General features: G+C 40.9%; 2 protein-coding genes across 3 annotated transcripts in view; both read right to left on the bottom strand.

Annotated features, from left to right (window-relative positions):
* Positions 1-832: 832 nt before the first annotated feature.
* Positions 833-10,991, bottom strand: LOC310763206 (CUB and zona pellucida-like domain-containing protein 1). Of its 2 annotated transcripts, none has more exons than XM_083615035.1 (9): positions 10,934-10,991; positions 9,351-9,504; positions 7,930-8,144; positions 6,539-6,692; positions 5,892-6,112; positions 5,071-5,243; positions 3,456-3,838; positions 1,994-2,262; positions 833-1,351 (listed from the first exon to the last, which is right to left on the bottom strand). In XM_083615035.1, exons 1-9 carry the CDS (start codon positions 10,944-10,946, stop codon positions 1,179-1,181), a joined length of 1,755 nt encoding a protein of 584 aa, XP_083471161.1. In that variant the 5' UTR covers positions 10,947-10,991; the 3' UTR covers positions 833-1,178. The 2 variants fall into 2 exon arrangements, with proteins under 2 accessions (XP_083471161.1, XP_083471160.1); XM_083615034.1 differs by having other exon boundaries at positions 10,319-10,978.
* Positions 10,992-12,573: 1,582 nt separating this feature from the next.
* Positions 12,574-19,201, bottom strand: part of LOC310763274 (scavenger receptor cysteine-rich domain-containing protein DMBT1-like) — a 37,490-nt gene continuing 30,862 nt past the window's right edge. Inside the window, exons 32-39 of the mRNA XM_083615163.1 lie at positions 18,563-18,874; positions 17,519-17,548; positions 17,039-17,350; positions 15,675-15,707; positions 15,213-15,242; positions 14,294-14,469; positions 13,533-13,909; positions 12,574-13,083 (exon numbers count right to left, since the gene is read on the bottom strand). Coding sequence (XP_083471289.1) covers positions 12,855-13,083; positions 13,533-13,909; positions 14,294-14,469; positions 15,213-15,242; positions 15,675-15,707; positions 17,039-17,350; positions 17,519-17,548; positions 18,563-18,874 — 1,499 coding nt within the window. The 3' untranslated portion in view covers positions 12,574-12,854. The remainder of the gene's footprint in view (positions 13,084-13,532; positions 13,910-14,293; positions 14,470-15,212; positions 15,243-15,674; positions 15,708-17,038; positions 17,351-17,518; positions 17,549-18,562; positions 18,875-19,201) is intronic.

The raw sequence follows: 19,201 nt of genomic DNA, 5'->3' as shown, positions 1-19,201 counted from the left end.
ATTTATTTACATATATGAAGAGCCTTATTTTCGGAGAAGTGCAGATGTGTTCAATGTAGGGCTGGGTGTTTTATCTTGGCTTGTCTGCCACACCGATTCCTAGATGGTTCTTCTAAGGTCTGCTCCATTTCTTATCCATCATTCACTCATCCCTTTGGCTGGCGCTGCAATATGCCACACATGTTTGAGCACACTGTTCCAGAATTAGAATTGCACATAAGGTGATATGAGTTTCTCTGGTCTTGCAACAGGAACCAGCACAATTTCTAACAGTATAAGGTGCTTGGTTCTTTTGTGTTTTTGTCACATTAATTCACATTCTGCTTAGAAAACCAAGTAGAAACAGATAGCTTGAGTGCTTGTACATCTGCGTAAATGCCCAAGTTGAAATCGTGGATCCTAAGAAGTGAAGGAAAAATATCTCCCATCCCCTCCTCCCCTATAGCCTCTTGCACACCCCTGAAAAGCCACTCCAGAGCCTCCTTCTGAACAAAATGGCATGGGGCACATGTGGCTGCTGGGGGCATGAGGGAACCTGAGATTTTCCTGCAATGAAATTTCTTTATGGCAAGTTAGCTGAAAAATAATAATAATAATAAATTTTATTTATATCCCGCCCTCCCCAGCCGAAGCCGGGCTCAGGGCGGCTAACAACAATCAAGTAACCCAACATTCTAAAAACATTTCATTATAAAAATTAATTAAAATCAAATTGATGGCAACCGTTAAGCAAAATTCTGTGCAGATTGCCAGAGGAGGGAGTCAGGCTAAATAATAATAATAATTAATATCTGATTTGGGGCAGTTCTCCCCCACTCCCTCAGAAGTCCCCAACACCCCATCCCCTTCTGACTCCCAGAGAAGCTCTTTGTGGAGGTGTGGAGGTGGATGCAGAGGAGAGGAGAATCTAGGAAACTTCCTTGAGCTAACATACCTTAAAATTCTAGTCAATAGTATATTTTGCAGTTTCTCACCCATTTATCCTTCCCAAATAAGTTTAATTTCCCTTAAACCCAGTGGTGGACAACATCTTTGTGATGTTTTTATAGGCTATACTTAATCTCTCCCCCCTTTTCCATACATCACATTTTAGAGATAAGATTGATGAAAACACAAATCTTCCAGTGCGTCTACATAAACTTAGGGTTCAAACTGAAGCAGGGAACGGGAGTGCTCTGTTAAGGGCTCTGCAACTTCTGGTATCTGTATCCTGGTTCTCGAGTGAATAAACGCTTCGCTGCCAGACCAGCCAGGAGGACAGCATTTGCAGCCAACACAACGAACGTAAGGGTATACAGGCTCTTGGATGGTGTATTCTGGCTTTCCTCTGGATGAACTTGAATAGAAGAATCTGAATGTAAAAAGCAGAAAACAAATGGAGAGTAAAATGTAGTTCAAAAATTTATTACCTCTATACCAGCATGTACATGTACACACCCACCCACACACCTGTATAATCATTGGGAAAATATCCCTTTCACTTTCATTCATTTGCTAGATCGAGTGAGAGATTGTTGAGGACCAAGGACACTGGTTTCCTGCAATTTGATGGCGATGCACTCTTCATCAGGGCTGTTATAAATGTTCATTTTCCATGTCCCTCTTCCCTTCTAGTTTTCCTTTTGTGTCATGCCTTTTACATTGTAACTGTGCAAGCAGGGGCTGTCTTGTTTTATTTAACTGATTGCATATTAGCCAGCATGGGATGCTTTTCAGCTGAAGAATGGCACATAAAGGCTCACAATAACAAATGAATAAATAAATCAGTGTTGGGGGACCTGTGGTCCTCTAGGTGCTGTTGGATCCAAACCCCTTCAGCTCCAACCCACATCGCCAATGGGATGAAGAGAGTTGGACTCCCAAAAACTTGTGGAGAGCCATGGGTTCCCCATCGTTTCTTTTACTGATAGTATTTTAAGAACAGGGATATCTGTGTATATAAGATCACCCAAAGAAGCACCAGAAGGCAGTCTTCTTCTTGCAATATACACACCTGAGCGATCCATAGAGCTGAGATCTCTCTTCAGGATGATAGGTCCTACTGCAGCCTCCCCTTTCCACGTGTAGGAAGAAAGCTCTCTCTTATGTCGAGGGCGACAACCTTCAGTGCAGCGAGAATCAGGATCCTTGCTGTCACAAATCAAAACTTCGCAGCGGAGGTAAACAGATGGCTGATGCCGTAGGAACCTGAAGGAATTGAACCGGAATCTCCCATAATGTTCAAGGACCGGATAAGCCACGTAAGTGTCGTCTTCTGCGCATCTGCAATAGAATGTCCACATCACTTTATAATGATCAGCAGCCGCTTGGTCCTGTTTGCAGTAATATTAGATGTTTACCAGATAGTAAGTTGGTGGACTAATGTTTTAAGTGAAGAAAATGTGGAAAACAAATTACTCTGTGAATCTTACACAGGACCACCTTGCCATCGGCCTTACAGAAATAGACAATTGAACAGAGGTTTGGCCTAGTGGCCTGCATTTTTTTGCAATTGTATCTGTTTTAATTATTGTATTTTGAATTGTTTTCACCTACCTGGGACCTTAAGGTTAAGGATGGGTAATAGTAACTTGAATTATTCACCACCAACATCATCATAGCATCAGTATTGGGCAGATTAGCTATAAGAACACAGACCGTAATAGAATACTCCCCACCTATTGGTAGATAATTTTATTATTGCTATTATTATTTATTAGATTTATACTCCACACCTTCTTCCAAAGGAGCCCAGGATGGCATACGCAGTGATACTAATGCAACTGAAACTTCTTTTAAAGTAGTTTAAAACAATATACTACAACAGTTTAAAACTACTAAAATCAATCACCTACTCTCAAACTAATGATTTCAAGGTTGCAAGGGCCCAAAGTCTAGGTAAACAGGAACACCTTAAAAATTTCCCTAAAAGTTAATCACGACAGCAGCAGACGTCCCTCACTAAGGAGTACATTCCGCAAATGTTTACAAATGCTTTCCCTCACCACACTTCCTGTTCCCTGAGTCTCAGTCTTCTGGGCTGTATTTTAGCCATGATAAACTACATAAATATATGTGCTTCTGATATTTGAGTCTCATTTTACCCTGCAGCTTTTGTGATACTTCAAAAACGTACAGTTTTGCATGCATGCACCACAATACCGTATTTCCGTTCTTTTCTCATTGGTCCACTGCTATGCAGGCTCCTTTAGTCTCAAATTAGCCCCATTTGTTTTCTTGTCCCACCCACATTCTCCAAGCCTTCTGACATGCTGCTCCCTATGGCCAAAAAAACCCCACTTATCTCCTCTGTTCATCAAACTGTTCATCAAACTCTTCCACTGCCAACTTACAATCTCCACTATCCCTTAGTTTTCTTTAAGGGTAGAAATTGTGTCATTTCTTCACATTTGAATCCACCAAGAAGGACTTTAATTGTACATGACAACCATATTGAACAGTTTAACGGCACTCACCCGCTTTTGACCAATTCATATTTTGGTGATGTAGAATCAAGGTTTGGTGATGCAGTGCAGGTATCCACAAACACTAACAGATTGGCGTCACTGGAATGCAGACTGACTTGTGCATAGAGTGTTTGGTTCAAGTCCACAAAGTATGGTGAATCAAGCATTTGGGAGAAAGATTCGGAATCGTAGAAGGCCATGCTGAGATTGAATCTCCCTAAAGCACTTTCATCATCATTTTCTACATTTTTTGTTTCATACATGACTTCTACAGTTGAATTGTTTTCCATTATACACCTCACAATGAGGTCAACCTGTTTGTGGCGGGTAATCACATTGCCATTTGGGGAAGCAGTGATAGTGTTGGTGTAAGTGATCGTGTGGTTTTCTCCCTGTGTAAGACAGAAGCAAAACATTACCCACTTTGCTTTTGGGGAAGAAAGAATATTGCAATGAAGAAGAGCACGCAGTGGGTCTTGGCTCAAGTTTTGGAATATAAAAACAACAACAAAGTCATCACATGCTATCATTATTCAGGCACATCTTTAAATGATTACAGAATGGCCCAGCCTTTTGAGTTCAGCCTCTTAGGTATTTAGCAGTTTCTCCACCGGAAGACAGTGAAAAGACAGTCTCTTGAAATGAAAAGAAAAAAGGTGTTTGAATGCTGTTAAAAAGAATAAAAGTTCATTTAATTTGTTTGATGAAGTTCTCAGTGAAAGGTATTTCCACAGTACGCCAGTTACACTATGATCCAAATGTCTGTATGTGGTAGCTAATCTGTACTCTATGTTTTGGGGTCAGCATAAGATAAGGAGGTAGAGGAGAGGAGAGGAGAGGAGACACACCAGCACTTGCCACAGTATTGATAATCTGTTATTCACTTTTTATGCTTTCTATGCTCTGGTGTGCATGTGTCATTATAAGGAATGCAACCCATGGTCCTGGAAAAGAAAAAGGATGCGTGTCTGGGACACATTTACTTCTGAGGAAATGAGTGGTGGATTGGACTGGCCTCTGTCCAGTCCATGGAGCTCATTTTGTAATGCATGCCTATTCAGAAACAAGCTCCTCTGAATTCTCTGGGACTTACTCCTATTATGCAAGTGTGTATAGGATTGCAGTTTTAAATGTGTAATACTGGGATCAAAAGCACAGGGCTGTGAACCTTAAGTCCCATTCAATTCAGTGACTCTTACTGAAGATATTCCAGCAGAATCCTGCATATACCAAGGAAAAGAAAGGAGCAAATCTTAGCCTGGTTTGTTCTGTGACGTTAATGTTTCTGAGATACTTCTGTGGTGTCCTTCATGATATACTTTCTTATTATCCACCTCTCTGATTCTGATGGTGCTGATTTTTCCCAAGCAATACCAACCAACTGGAGAAAAAATGTTAGGATAAGTTCAAAATTTGTCTGGGTAGCTCAGGCTTAAGTGCCTCTGGCAGCTTTTGTGTAGGTAGATAAGAATGGGCTGGAACAAGACAGACTTGGGTCCAGTCCTTGTAAGCTAGACTGTTAGGAGGCAAGCAAGATAGGAAACAAGATGGTTTGGCATAATGCGAACTCAAAGGAACGGTTCACAGCAGTATGGTTTGACTGTTTTGTTTTGGTTATTTTTACCGTTTTAACTGTTCCGCAGCTGTTGAGTGGAAAAGAAAATGTCACTGGGTTTAACGCAACTGGTCTGCAAGACGGGTCATTTAGCGTCAAGTCATTTTCATCATAGCCAAGTGCATCCAAATAAGATTTGCTGAGAATAACTGTCATCATGTCTGAAGAACAACTGATGGATTCTGACAATATAAGGAGGGAGGAAAGCAAAGAATAAAATACAATTCATACAGAACTGTCTCTGCTGTGGTAATGTCCTAGTTATTCTTTGTGGGCTCTAGCACTGCCTCCTTTTGCACGGGCAACAAAATTCACACTGCAAGGACTACAGTGCAGTGTCAAAGTTAATTCTTTGCAGAGGATAAGTAATTGCTTTTATTGTCCTAATGAAGTTCTTTCGATAACTAGTGGGGTATGCCCCCCTCTAATCAGTTCCAATCAGCATCTTAACACAGGCATTTTGTATGAAATACATTTTCTGAACAGTCTTCAAAAGCAGCCTCTTGCCCAACACATTGCAGTAGTCCATTCTAGGTGTTACCAGAGCATGGATCATAATTGTGCAACTGGTTACGGAAGGAGCAGTCATCCCTAACTGTCACATGGCTTTGCAGAATTTCAATCCCAGAGCATATGAAAAGGCAAATTTGGCCAGACTGTCTGCCCTGTTTCAGAGACTAGAGAAGATGCTATAGATCATATTCCTCTCTGCTTATTTGTACATACCACATTAATTAAAAGACTGGCATGTCTTCCATATAATGAATATTCGGTTTCTCTATATACACATATAAAACAGTCAGGAATCATTCTAGAGAAATTAGACTTACTGTTGGGCTCTGGTGTTGGTACTGGTTCACTTGTGTAGTAAGCAGAAAAGCCCTTGTATGAATTGGCATAGTCTGTAGACAATGCAACGGTCATCGCATTGGAAGAAGACTGAAATGCAGCAGATTTGCGCCCACACACTTGTTCGATTAAGCCAGAGTCCGTTGTTGCACCATCATAGATGGCGAGGAAATCAAATCTGCATTTGTCATCTAGTTCTAGACTACAGACATAAAGAAAAATGTCAAATAAAATGTTTTACCCTGTAGAATAGGGTAGACTAAATGGTAGAGACTAGCCCATGGTCACCCAATTAGCTTTCCGGATGAGGGGGGATGTGAACCTGGGTCTGGTGCTCTAACTACTACACCACACTGGTTGTTGATGATACGGTCTCCCCCCTCCAGTGGTACATTATGTCATTACATTTTCATGATGAGCAGGGGCAGGGCTATATAGCATCATGAAGATGCATAAGGATACCACACAAACTCAACGTTTTAGCTGGGATCCAAAAAGCTGAATAGGCTCATGCGAGGGCCTTGTGTTAGGCCAAATGAATACTTCATTTTTCCTTGTTTTGCTTGTTGATCTATACAATTTCATCCAAAATAAGGTAAGTTGATATGAAATATGAAAGTATACTTGCAAAATGTCATTGAAAGTTAAATTTATCTCGGAATTTTCTTCTGTTTGAATGTGCCATACGCAATATGCAAATTCTGGGTGTGGCTTGGGGTAATTGGGGCTGACGAATGATCCAACTGGGCCAGTAAGGAGACCCCCGCAGTTTTCAATTTCAGCTGTGAAATAAACAGTCACCAGTTATATTTATCATACTAATATTGTACAAAAGAAAATGAAGAATCAACCAGAAGCAGGCCATTCTCCTGAATATCTATGACCTACAGATATTTAGCATTGCAGCTGCTAAATGGACATTCTTCATTGGCTCATTGGCAAATCATCATGCACCACCTCGGCCTTTGACATGCTTGAAGTGTATGTGACAAATGTCTATAAAAATATAGTTCACTTGGAAAGTACAAATTCTGGAGGGTTTCCTTGTTAAGCCTTTTACAGCAAGCATGACAAGGTCTGGATTCTTGTGGTAACTTAAAGTGGCATGTGAGAGTGGAATACACAGGATAATAGAAGGGCAATAAAAGGGCAACGATAAAGACTCTCCTCCCTGGAAGAGAGGGGAGTGGTTGTGGGCGGGAGACCGAGCTCCGCCCCTGGTAGGGGGCCTTAGCCCCCTCCCCTCCTTACCTGGCTGGTGCCCACGCCCACCAGAGGCAGCCAACCAGGTGCCTCCGGGGGGCGTGTGTAGCAGCTTAATGCTGTGGCACCAGCTCCGCCTCCTCCTCATTCGTCGTCGTCCCTCAGCGAGTCACCCACCCTCCACTCCCATTTAGCTCAGGGTCTAGGTTTTTGGCCTTGCTATGGACCTTAGGTTGGTCGCCCCGGTTGTCTGGGGGGCCTGGTAGGAATTTTTCCATTTGGCATTAGGCCTTTTGGTTTTTTCGCCTACCTCGTAGCAATCGTCACAACTTTTGTGGTATTGGTGGGTAGGTTAGGCATTGGATTCATGTGTTGTGCTGTGTCAAGGGCTAGGTGTGGCCATCGCCTATGCTATCTACCGTGGGTTATTCCGTTAAAGGAATCTGGCGGTCGTGTATTCCGTCCGATGCCTGCTTGGCGGGAGGCCATGGCACGACCCTCGGTGACATCAGGGGGTGAGCCTATAGTTGGATTAGCATCAACAGGCTCCACCTACTGTTGAATAAACCCACCTCCTATAGTCATCCAATGCCTAAGCCAATACCTTTTCACTGCTGTAATCAATAAAGTTGTGGCCTTTCCTTGCCCATTAACCTTATATCACGTGTCCTTGTGTATTTATTTCACTTAGCAGGGGTCGGGCCCTCGATCCACAATAGAAGGCTTGTTAAATATTGACTAGCTAGGCAAGCTGATTCATTTTCAAGAATTTCCCCCCTTATTGTCACTTATGAGGGATGTTCAGTGATGACTCACGTGAATCTGGTGAGATGAAGTAATAAAATGCAAATATGGTCCGTGTAAATTCTGTGGAGTCTGTTGATATGCGGAATGTTAAGGAGCCAGAAGATGAGTGGAAGATGGGAACAGATATGTGGGTTTTGCACACTTGTCCCAAGAGAGGCGCATCCATTGAAGGGCCATCATATACTTCAATATTTTCTCTGTCACATGTAGATGATGGATTGAATCTGGAGCGGCAGGGGAAAGACACCATTTGTTAATAAATATAGCAGAGGATCCAGCTTGCCTTGTATTACTTCTGTTGACTCAGAAGTACGCCCCCTTATGCTCAATAGGGCTTAGTCTTGGGTAAATGTGTTCATTTATTTTTGGCACGTACAAAACACCAAATTTATCATTTTCCCTGGGCACTTCACAAATTTAAAAACAGTTTTAAAAATGGACGGTATTGAGTTACGTTTTTGCACTAGTGCAAGTATTAGTACTAGCACAAATAGGTTTCCTTCATTCTCCTTCTACTAAGTATTACCTGTGCCATCCCCAGATCAGTTCTGGAGGGTCAAGTGAATAGAGTTCCATCCAGGGAGGGGACATGCCATTGCAAAAATGGAAATCCACTGACGGAACAATTTGCTTAACGCTACATTGAATACAGGATTGCAGCTTTGGAATTCTAAATGATCAAAAGCATTTCTTTCACTGTTTGTTTGTTGTGATTTAACAACAAAAAGCCATTTTGGAAAGTCCAGTTCCATAAGTGGTTCGCTTTCTGCCATGGAAGGCAGCTATTTGAAAATCACAAAGACTAAAAGTAAAGGTAAAAAGACTAGCATCAGAGTCACACACAAACACATGGCTTGAATGTTAGTTCAAAATAAGAACCTGCCATTGGCTATCATTCCCTGTGAATATAGTGCGATGTTTCTCTTTCTCTTGCTATCCCCCTTTTCTATAGCTTACCTTTGAGACCTGCGGGTGTAGGGTGCTACACAAATTCAATAAATAATAAAAATAAATGCCTGAGAAATTAAACAATTTTCGATGCAAGTGCCAATAAGGGCTGCAAGGGGGTTAATGCTTCCTTGAATCGAAAGCACCTTTGTGGCATGTGGAACTATCTGTAACCTAGTTTGGAATACTTGAAGTATACATTTTAACCTTTCAAATTGTTGTAGATATAATGTATTCTTTCCTTTTAATGAGATTGGAGCACATGATATGTTATTTTATTGCTTTTAAGATTATGAGAATGTTTGAAATATATGCTGTGGCAAATAAACTATTTTTTTAAAAAAGAAAAGAAAAACTAGCTAAAATTCAGTCTTATCAGTGTACTTTAGCTGTTCTTCAATCAATCTCAAAGTACTTGAAAATTAATCCCAAATATGTGTTTTTCAGCTGTACTGTTCAGAACCCATTTAAAGAATACTCACTCATAGAAAGAGAAGATGAGTCTGATTGTTTCATTCACATTCACCGTTGTATTAACATCTCTCTGTATTTGCCAGATACAATTTTCATTTGCCTTGAGTGTAAGTGGCAGTGCTTTATAGTTATTGTTCAGTATACCACCGCATGCACTTTTTGCTATTTTTAGAAAATCAGAAACCATTGGTTAATCTCAGTAGGATTTTATGGAAGACCTCGGCCTAAAACATCTAATGATCAATCACTAGTAATGATTAATGTAGATCTCATAGACCTCTCAAAACAGCCATTTAATCATTTTATTGCATGTATTGCAATATGCTTTGAATTAGAGCACCACAATAACTGTTCTTCCAACTGTAGACAAAATCCTTATCAACTGTTGCAGCCAAATATAATTTAAGCTGTTTTCCCTGTTCCTGAGCATCACTGTTTAATTTCCTAAAGCAGCAAATTGGATTTTTTAAATATGCTTTGCAAAATGTGGAAATGCCAAACCAAGCGTGAAAATTTAAAGTGAAAAGAAAGAAAAGAAAATTTAAAGGTAAAGAAAGTGGAATATGACTGTAATATTGTTTTATGAAATAATGATATTGGAAACTGCTACATTCAATTTAAGAGGAAATTCAGATGGAGGAGATTACAGGAAGTCAACTAAAATGTTTATGAAAATAGATTTTAATTAATTAATTGATTTTTTTCTGTTTAGGTATGTCAGGTCTGTTATTCTTTTTTCTTTTTTCTTTCTATACTGTTGTTGCTATGTTGTTGCGTTGTTGTATATATATTTTTTTGTTATGTCTATTGAAAACTAATAAATATTATTGTAAAAAGAAGAAATCAACAGTATTCAGGTTCTAAAACTGAAGACTTTGTTTAACATTTAAAGCAAACGTGATTTAGAAGCAGTTGCATCTTAAGAGTGCATGGCTTTAAATCAATTTTTTAGAAAAAGTTTTTGAAACTTCCATACCTTGGACTTCGGTCAGCTTATTTTCAGCAAGAGTCGAACCAAATAAAAGTGCCAAGAAAATGCATTGCCTGAAAGCTTCCATTTTGCTGAAGACAGGTGGCCACTTCTCCTGGCCCTTTTTATATCTCTGCTTATTTCATAATCATTCTGGCCCACATGGTTTGATAACAGCTTGCATAATCTTTGCAGATCTTACTGGTGGTTTGAGCTGCGGCCGGAGATACCTGTGAGAAGGCCACAGGTGTTGCATGACATGCTAGGTGTGCTAGATAAGCAGGGGTGGGCAGGCTTGTGTTGTGTTATCTTCTGTGAAAATGGAAACGCAAAAACCAAAGACCTTGAAGGTCCACCAACAAGAGCCACTTGTAAAATAGAGGCTCGGGAGGCACAATTTAACAGTTATGGGAAGGGGGCCTCTGAGCACATGGTCAGCGCAAAACAAATATACCCCTCCAGGCTTGCCCCTAAACATTCTTTCAGTTTTTGTGTGTTTTGCCGTTGCTCAACGTCACTCATTGCGACAGAACTGACCTAGAGTGCAACCCTTCTTTGGTGAGAGATGGGGAAGGATTGGCTATGTTGCTGTATGTCACTATAGCTGCATACACATTATACCTTCCGTGCACATTCAAAGCACAATTTAGCCCCTCCAAGAATTCTGGGCACAATAGTTTGTTAAGGGTTGCTGGGAACTGTAGCTCTGTGAGGGATAAACTACATTGCCCAGAATCCTTTGGGGGAAAGAATGCACTGGGAACGTGCTTGAAAGGTATGGTGTGCATGCAGCCTATGTTGCCGTAGATGAAGGTGGGTGAATGAGTGGGTTGTCAATTAGGCTTAATGTGTTTTTGTAAGCTAAACATTGCTGTTTAATAGCTGGTTGACCAGGGATTAGTTATCTGTGCAGCTGGTGGGAATGCATGATAGTAAGACTTGGATAAGGACAATGTATTTGGGAGAGGTTACTGGGCAGGCGAATGTGCTGCAGCTTCTATCTCCATTATTTTATTTTATTATGAATTATGCCATTTTGTGTTTGTTGTATATGATTTTTATCCACAATCTTATTCTAAGATCTTCGTTTCTTTTAAATATGCCACTTTAGAAGCGCGTTTTATACTTGACCTTTACCGGTGGTATTTTATTTTGATATCTTGCAGTGTTATATTTGCTGCTTTAATTTAGGCTGAAAACTGCTTTGATATTCTTTCAAAATTATATATAAAATGATATAGGAATGACTTAAATAAATAAGTAAATAAGACGGAGAGAGAAGTGCTTTTTAAATTTAAGACTAGAGGAATGCAGGAGAATATCAAGGGGAAGAGTTCTGTGTTATGACGACAAAGCTCCTTGTTACAGGTTTTCCATGATACCAGCCAATGAGCCTGCCAGAGTCACAGATGTGATGCTATCCAAAGCCTGAGGCACATTGCATTAGATAGTATATGTGTGTGCGCATACTGGTGTGTGCATATGTACACTTGTACAGATATTCAAGGCAAATTTTCAAGGTGGAATGATGCAATGTGTTTTCTGATTAGAAAGCTAATGCAGCTGTGTAAACATAAGCAATGCCCTGGTAAAATGGGCATTCAGCTCATCCACCAATGCAGCCTAAATATGTTCATTTTTGCTACTGCTCATATACGTGCATATATTCTGTAATACTGTTTATACCATGTGCCACCTGTATAGCTGCAGCAGCAGTGTCTTTGACCTTTGACCGTAACTGTCTTTGACCTTTGATCAGTTTCCTCCAAGAGCACCTGGATCTGGTCCACAACCAGCTGCTCAGTAACCTTGGATGAAAGGTTGCCTGCTTTCAATGGGGTTGCCCAGGTGGCCTGAATGTGTGAATTATGGTCTCGATATGATTAGATACGGGACGTGGGTGGCTCTGTGGGTTAAACCACAGAGCCTAGGATTTGCTGATCAGAAGGTTGGCAGTTCGAATCCCCGTGACGGAGTGAGCTCCCATTGCTTGGTCCCTGCTCCTGCCAACCTAGCAGTTCAAAAGCATGTCAAAGTGCAAGTAGATAAATAGGTACCGCTCCGGCGGGAAGGTAAACAGTGTTTCTGTGAGCTGCTCTGGTTCACCAGGAGCGGCTTAGTCATGCTGGCCACATGACCTGGAAGCTGTACGCCGGCTCCCTCGGCCAATAAAGCAAGATGAGTGCCGCAACCCCAGAGTTGGTCATGACTGGACCTAATGGTCAGGGGTCCCTTTACTTTATGATTAGATACACAGAAAGTTTTTTTTTTTACAGCTAGCTTTATTTGTTTTGCTAAGTCAGTGAGCCAACTAATTGTGATGACTTCAAGCCAAAGGTTTTACAGATCTTTCATATTGACTACAAAGATACCAGATGATCGGAGTTACAAAGGCAGATCAAAGCATGTATTCTGGCATCTGAAGTGCCAGCTTCTCTATGGAACTGTCTACAGTGATGAATTACTTCAAGATAATGCCACAAACAGAGTCATTATGCAAGTATCCTCATTGACCTTGGTGGGCATTGCTAGGTGACACTACTTAATGAAGGTTAAATGGCCCAATAACTTGCACGTGTTCTTGACCAGAGCTTATTTCTCTCTTACGCCTGGGCATGCAGCCTTGGTAACATCGAGATCTAGAGTCATATGCATTGCACACCACAATTTTGCACTGTAGATAAACTGTTGACCATTTGAAGTTGGGTTTAAAGCTGAAGCGGGTGACCCTCTGTCTATAAGAACCTGTATAGGTATAATCTTTAACACACCTGGAAAAAAAAATGGAGAAGGAATGATAAGCAATTGCAATTTTCCCAATAGACACACTGTTGCAAAGCCGTCTTCCATAATATAATGTATTATATTCCATAATATAATGCTATTTTCCAGGAATTCATTCATTTATATTCATACTTGACCCCAATATGTGCATTTTTGTACACTGTAGAACTGCACTGAGAAATTTAGAGAAGGGAAATGGAAAGAGGTAGGAGCCAATCGTGGCCAAATAGAAGGTAGAATCAATAGAGACAGAATAATAAAAGGATGGCTGTGAAGAGCTTAGAGTCCTGGCAGGATAGAGCCAGCTGAAGTGAAAGTTTGACTGGGTATCTGACACAGGGTAGTCGTCTCCCCCCCCCCCCCCCGCATGTGTTTTCTAATAATTGACCCTGTCCCAAGTATGCAGAAATGTTTGTCAGCTTATTCTTCCCCTTACCCATTCTGTATTAGAGTATGTGTTGTAGTTGTGAAGTCATGAGGGCTAGGCGAAGCCACACAGGTGTCTACGAAGAATATTTGCCTCCGATTACAGTTAGAGATTTCGACTTCGAAGTTTTTGTTCTGGTTCATCTTCATAAAGTAGGGCATGGAAACCACTTGGCGTGCGAAGGAAGGTGAGTCATAAAATAAAAATTTCATATGGAATAATCCACTTTGCTTTCGGCCTTCTTCCGTGGATTCCATTTCATCTATGTTGTGCGTCAGTTCCTTCATGGCTCTTGGCTCCATTTTGCAGATGAAGATAAACTGAGGATTTACACCAGTTCCACGGCTGCTGACAATATTGGAGAAACTGCTAACCCCTCCATTGTTCTGTTAAAGCATTAGATTAGACAAAACAGATGGACAGTAAGTTTAAATATACTGTAGCAAATAAAACCAGAGCAAAAACAAACCAGGAGCTATTCAACAAAGCATAGTTTCCTGGGTCAGATTAAACAGGAAACTACAGTTAATGGAAGACTTATTAGCTAGGTCATTCATGAAAAGAGGAGTGAATGGATTGTATGCATGTCCACGAGCCTTGTTCATACATGGCTTACAAAGCCAATATATGATAATTTGAATGCAAAGGGGTCCCAGGAGGTATAATTTGACAACTGTTTTATTTTTTGAAACTCACATCCTAAAAGTACTCCAAATAAAAGCTATCAAATTATACTGATATGTCTTATGATCAGATATACACTTCCTTACCTCCCGTCTTGTCCCGCAACCATCATATGGTATATAGAATATAAATTCGTCTCTTGTAATCTCAGGTTTGCAGGCTTGGTCACTCAAGTACAGATTGCACTCAGAGCAGCCTTTTGAAGTAAGGTATTCTCTGCCAATAACTGCCTTCATGTATTCAGGCAAACATGTAAGTGTTACTGGACAGGGGAAGGGGGAAAAAAGTATTGTTGAGTACTATAAGCAAAGAAAATAATAATGTAATGTTGTGTACATGCACATATGCCCATTGGTTAAAAGAAACATTCTCACAGTACATTACACAGTACATTTCCACTAATGCCTTTCTGTTGTAGCCTATGGTCACTTTATATTGTTTTTTCAATTATAGTGCTTTATTGGATTGTTTTTAGATAATTTGGTTTTATTTCACCCAGAGGACCTTGATATTTTGATATATGCACTTCTTATATATTTGTTTAGCTTTTTTGAGCTGTGAGCCATATTGTAAAATATAGAGAAGTGCAACATCTGAAGGACCATTAGGTTCCAAACTGTGCATTAGTCCAGCAGGTGCTGGTTAGGTCAGGTTGCTTAAAAAGGAGGATCAAACAAAATTCTTATCCATCTCTCTTCCTGGCTATATGTTCTTGTAAAGATTATTTCAGTCAACAAGTAGAACCACCTTCCCTTTTCATACTTCACCATGGCCTCAAGCAACAGGGAATGGAGAAGAATGAGAAGGCTAATTTTGAGGCCTTAGGTAAAAACTATACATGGATTCCAGAAATGTTCAAAACAGGAGGTGGGTAGCATTTTTGTCACTGAAGGAGGAAACATCATGGTCCAAAATATTCTTATTTTGCCAAAGGCCCACAAAATGTCTTAGTGAAATGTTTTATAATACATTAATTTAAAAGCAACAATATCATATTTACATTACCAGGATCTGTAGTTGTATCATCCACAGGAGCTATGAAAAAACAAAGATGTTGTTGATGATAATGATGATGATAATTATAATAATAATAATATTTAGACCCCACCCATCTTGTCGGTTTCCAACACATATAAAAACATAATAAAACACCAGGCATTAAAAACCTCCCAACACAGGGCTGCCTTCAGATGTCTTCTAAAAGTTGTACAGTTATTTATCTCCTTGATAATAGAAGATAACATATAAAGACTGTTTGTTTATGACATTGTTTTAGTGCAATATATTTTAGGAGTGGTACCTAAATGGCTCTCCAACACAAGAGTTATTCCATGGTCAAAAAGGCCAGGGTAGGCAGCAGTTTCTTGACAAATACCAGGCATTCCTGATATTGTGAGACAGCACATATTTTCAACTCTAAAAACATGCATGTCTGAATTATTTGTATATCACAAAAATATTAATTACCTGCTGTAGTGGTGGCTTGGGGGGCAGCCTTTGCTGTTATATAAAAAAGGATTGAAATGAAATTACTCATTTTTAAAAGTGGCATACATATTTGCAACATAATAAAAGTTATGCACCACCTGCATTTTTTTATGCTGCTTATTGGCAAATTCCTACCTGAGAAACCCACTCTACAATGTCCACAGAGGTAGGATATTATGAAATCACGAAACCTCATGACTCATAATGCTCACCTTAAATACAAGGAAAGCATTACGTCCTTGAGATAAGGTCCTCTAGGCTTCCTCATTTGGCTTGCAGAGTGGTTTGGTCCAAACTATGGCTACCTATCAATCACCTGACATCAAGTGATGTCAGGTGCGGAACAGATAAATCCACAGAACCAAATGGAAAAAAGGAAGAATCAAACGGAAAAGGAATAAGATTCTCCCCTTTCCAGCCACCGGTAGAGTTCAGCACTTTTTAAATCCAAGATACGCTTGCAAAGGATGGGAGAACAAGTGCACTCCCGATTCTTCCTTTCAAGGCATAGTCAACAAGCATAATGTAGCATCAGTTGATTGGCATAATGTAGCATCAGTTGATTGACATGTGAAAGGCTTCACTCATCTGTTAACATGGCCTACAGGAGATGGGGGACTTCTGGAAATGCTCCACTGGCCAGATCCAGTTCCCCCATCACTGCTTTGAGCAAATGACAAGATGGTGCCCTCCCACATTCTGTGTATGGAATCCCACTTACTTAAACACTGACAATGGGCAATGGGCAATGGGAAAGTGTCACCCACCACACCGAAGGGCCTACTGAGGGGGTTCAAGGCAGACTGTGTAGTAATCTGCCAACATTTCATTGCTATTCCCCACCCCTCAGCATCTACTGCAGCTAAAGGCTATGCAGAAATAGATTGACTGAGACCAAATCAAGTATTCAGATGCCTCTGTAACCATTATTGCAGATAACAACTTCTTGAGAGCCAGTGTGGTGTAGTGGTTAGGAGCGATAGACTCGTAATCTGGGGAACCAGGTTTGCGTCCCTGCTCCTCCACATGCAGCTGCTGGGTGACCTTGGGCTAGTCACACTTCTCTGAAGTCTCTCAGCCCCACTCACCTCAAAGAGTGTTTGTTGTGGGGGAGGAAGGGAAAGGAGAATGTTAGCCACTCTGAGACTCCTTCGGGTAGTGATAAAGCGGGATATCAAATCCAAACTCTTCTAAAATGTAATTTGAGACATTGATCTCAAGGTGTCACATATTAGGAAAGGGAATGTTCAAACCATCCTTTAAGACAAATTGTTTATTGGATACCAGTCACGTAGGCATTAACAGATCTTATTGTTATCCATTATCCAGAAACCCAAGTTTACCTGAGCACATGACAGCAGCATCTTCCCTATGAACACAATTATGTATTCCCCAGCCTCTGTGGGAGCACTGACTCAAGCTGTCTTCATTCCCAGTGCAGCGGACATCATCCATAAGAATTGGGCCTGAGCCTTCACCAAATGGCGCCTTTCCTAGTGCCGAGACAGCGTCTCCACAACCAAGCTTCCTGCACACAACTTGTGCGTGGGTCATGCCCCACAAATCGTCACAGACTGTCCCCCATCTTCCGTTGTGAAAGATTTCAACCCGCCCTTCACATGCATGTCTTCCATTGACTAGTTTCACAGCACCTTCTAGAAAGACAAAAGAGAAGGATTGTTTGCAATGGTTAGCTCTATATAAATTTTGCCACATGTGCTGCTCATTGGACAATTCCTCCATGGGAAGCCTATTCCATGATATCTTCATGTTTAGAAGAAAGATTCAGGATTTTATTATAGAGATGGTGAGGAGCCTCTTACCTGTTGGAGCAGGAGTGGTCTGGACTGGTTCTTGAAAAGAAAGAAGAAGAGGAGTAAGTAGAATATACTTTCACTGGTATCAACATTGTAAATAGGACTTATGTGGTTTAAAATGTAGCAGTAGATGCTCCTTATCAAGAAAAATAGATTAGATGAATGTCATGGGTGGTTCTTGTATTAAGAAGGGCGAAGAAAGTGGAATATAGCGATCCAATTTCTGCTTCAATTAGGGCGATGTTTTAGTTACCATCTTTAGTGGTATAATGTGAACAGTATCTCTTTTAAGGTTTTTTTACACAAATAAAATGGTAAATGGGTGACTACAAGTGGGAAGCACTGTAACTGCATTTAAGTGCCTATCAAACCAGTGATTGTACGTGTTACCCAACCAACAGCATTTTACATATCTGTTCAATATTATGCAGATAATAATATAATTCCTCAAGAATTATTTTGTATTATATTCAATTTTGGTTATTATTTAAACAGTGTACTTACAATCTAAATGGTCTTAAATGGTCATTGGCCCCTCCCCAGTGCTGTCCACATGTTTGGAACGTGTCTGCTGCAGTCAGCTTGGTGAACAAACACAGGCTGTCCTGGTTATTTGGAACAGTAATGGCTCAGGGTTTCAGCTCAGGGTTATAGCCTATGCATGTTTGGTAAGCTGTCCCACTGCAGACATGCTCAGATCACGTCGGCTCCTCTAGATCCATCTTTGCACCTCTGGCCCTCCAGATGTTGCTGAACTACAACTCACACCATCCCTTGCTACTGGCCATGCTTGCTGGGGCTTATGGGAGTTGTAGTTCAGCAACATCTGGAGGGTCAAAGGTTCCCCACACTTGGTCTATGTCAGACTTCCTCAACCTCAGCCCTCCAGATGTTTTGAGACTACAATTCCCATCATCCCTGACCACTGGTCCTGCCAGCTAGGGATCATGGGAGTTGTAGGCCAAAAACATCTGGAGGGCCAAGGTTGAGGAAGCCTGGTCTATGTCCATTAATTTTTAATGGAACTATCAACCTGCAATTGGAAAATACCTGCGCAGATGACACTAGCATCTTCACTGGGGAGGCAATTATGTACCCCCCAGCCTCTGTGAGAGCACTGGCCCAAGTGCCATTCATTCCCAGTGCAGGAGACATCATCCAGGAGGATTGTGCCTGGACCAGGACCAAATCGAGCCTGTCCTGGTGCTGCGATAACAGGCCCACATCCAAGCTGCCTGCATACGACACTTGCATCAATTGAGTCCCACGCATCATCGCAGACCGTCCCCCACCTTCCATTGTGAAACACTTCAATCCGTCCTTCACATCTGTGTCTTCCATTGACTAGTTTCACAGATGCTCCTTAGAAAAAGAAGAGAGAAACATGGGTTCACTACTGGTAGATAAAGAGGCCCAGTCACAATATCAGCATACGGAGCAAATGTTTGTTGCCCATCTGAACTGACATAACCATCCCATTTAATTTTGCTTTTCAGTTTTTTGGGGGTGAGTTGGGGGCAGTGCTTTTTTCTGGGGGATGCAGGGGTACATATACCCCCTAAACATTTTGTGAATCTTTGTACTTTTCTCCATTTATTTTCCCCTATTTGAACTATAAAATGGTGATTTTCTTGAGTCAAAATGAGAGTACCCCTAAAGATTTTTTTTAATAGAAAAAAAGCACTGGTT

This window comes from Podarcis filfolensis (genome assembly GCF_964270895.1).
Source record: "Podarcis filfolensis genome assembly, chromosome: 5".
In the NCBI taxonomy this organism is placed as follows: Eukaryota; Metazoa; Chordata; class Lepidosauria; order Squamata; family Lacertidae; genus Podarcis; species Podarcis filfolensis.
The sequence above is the reverse complement of the archived record's forward strand: the minus strand, read 5'-3'. Positions and strand labels throughout refer to the sequence as shown.

Excerpts from the sequence above, each read along its gene's own strand:
- LOC310763206 (XM_083615034.1), bottom strand. The coding sequence starts at position 10,400 with ATGGAAGCTTTCAGGCAATGCATTTTCTTGGCACTTTTATTTGGTTCG. Across the intron at positions 6,693-7,929 it reads CTTCATCTCACCAGATTCAC|CTGAAATTGAAAACTGCGGG; the intron begins GTGAGTCATCAC and ends TTTATTTCACAG. Across the intron at positions 2,263-3,455 it reads TATGAATTGGTCAAAAGCGG|ATGCGCAGAAGACGACACTT; the intron begins GTGAGTGCCGTT and ends ATTCTATTGCAG.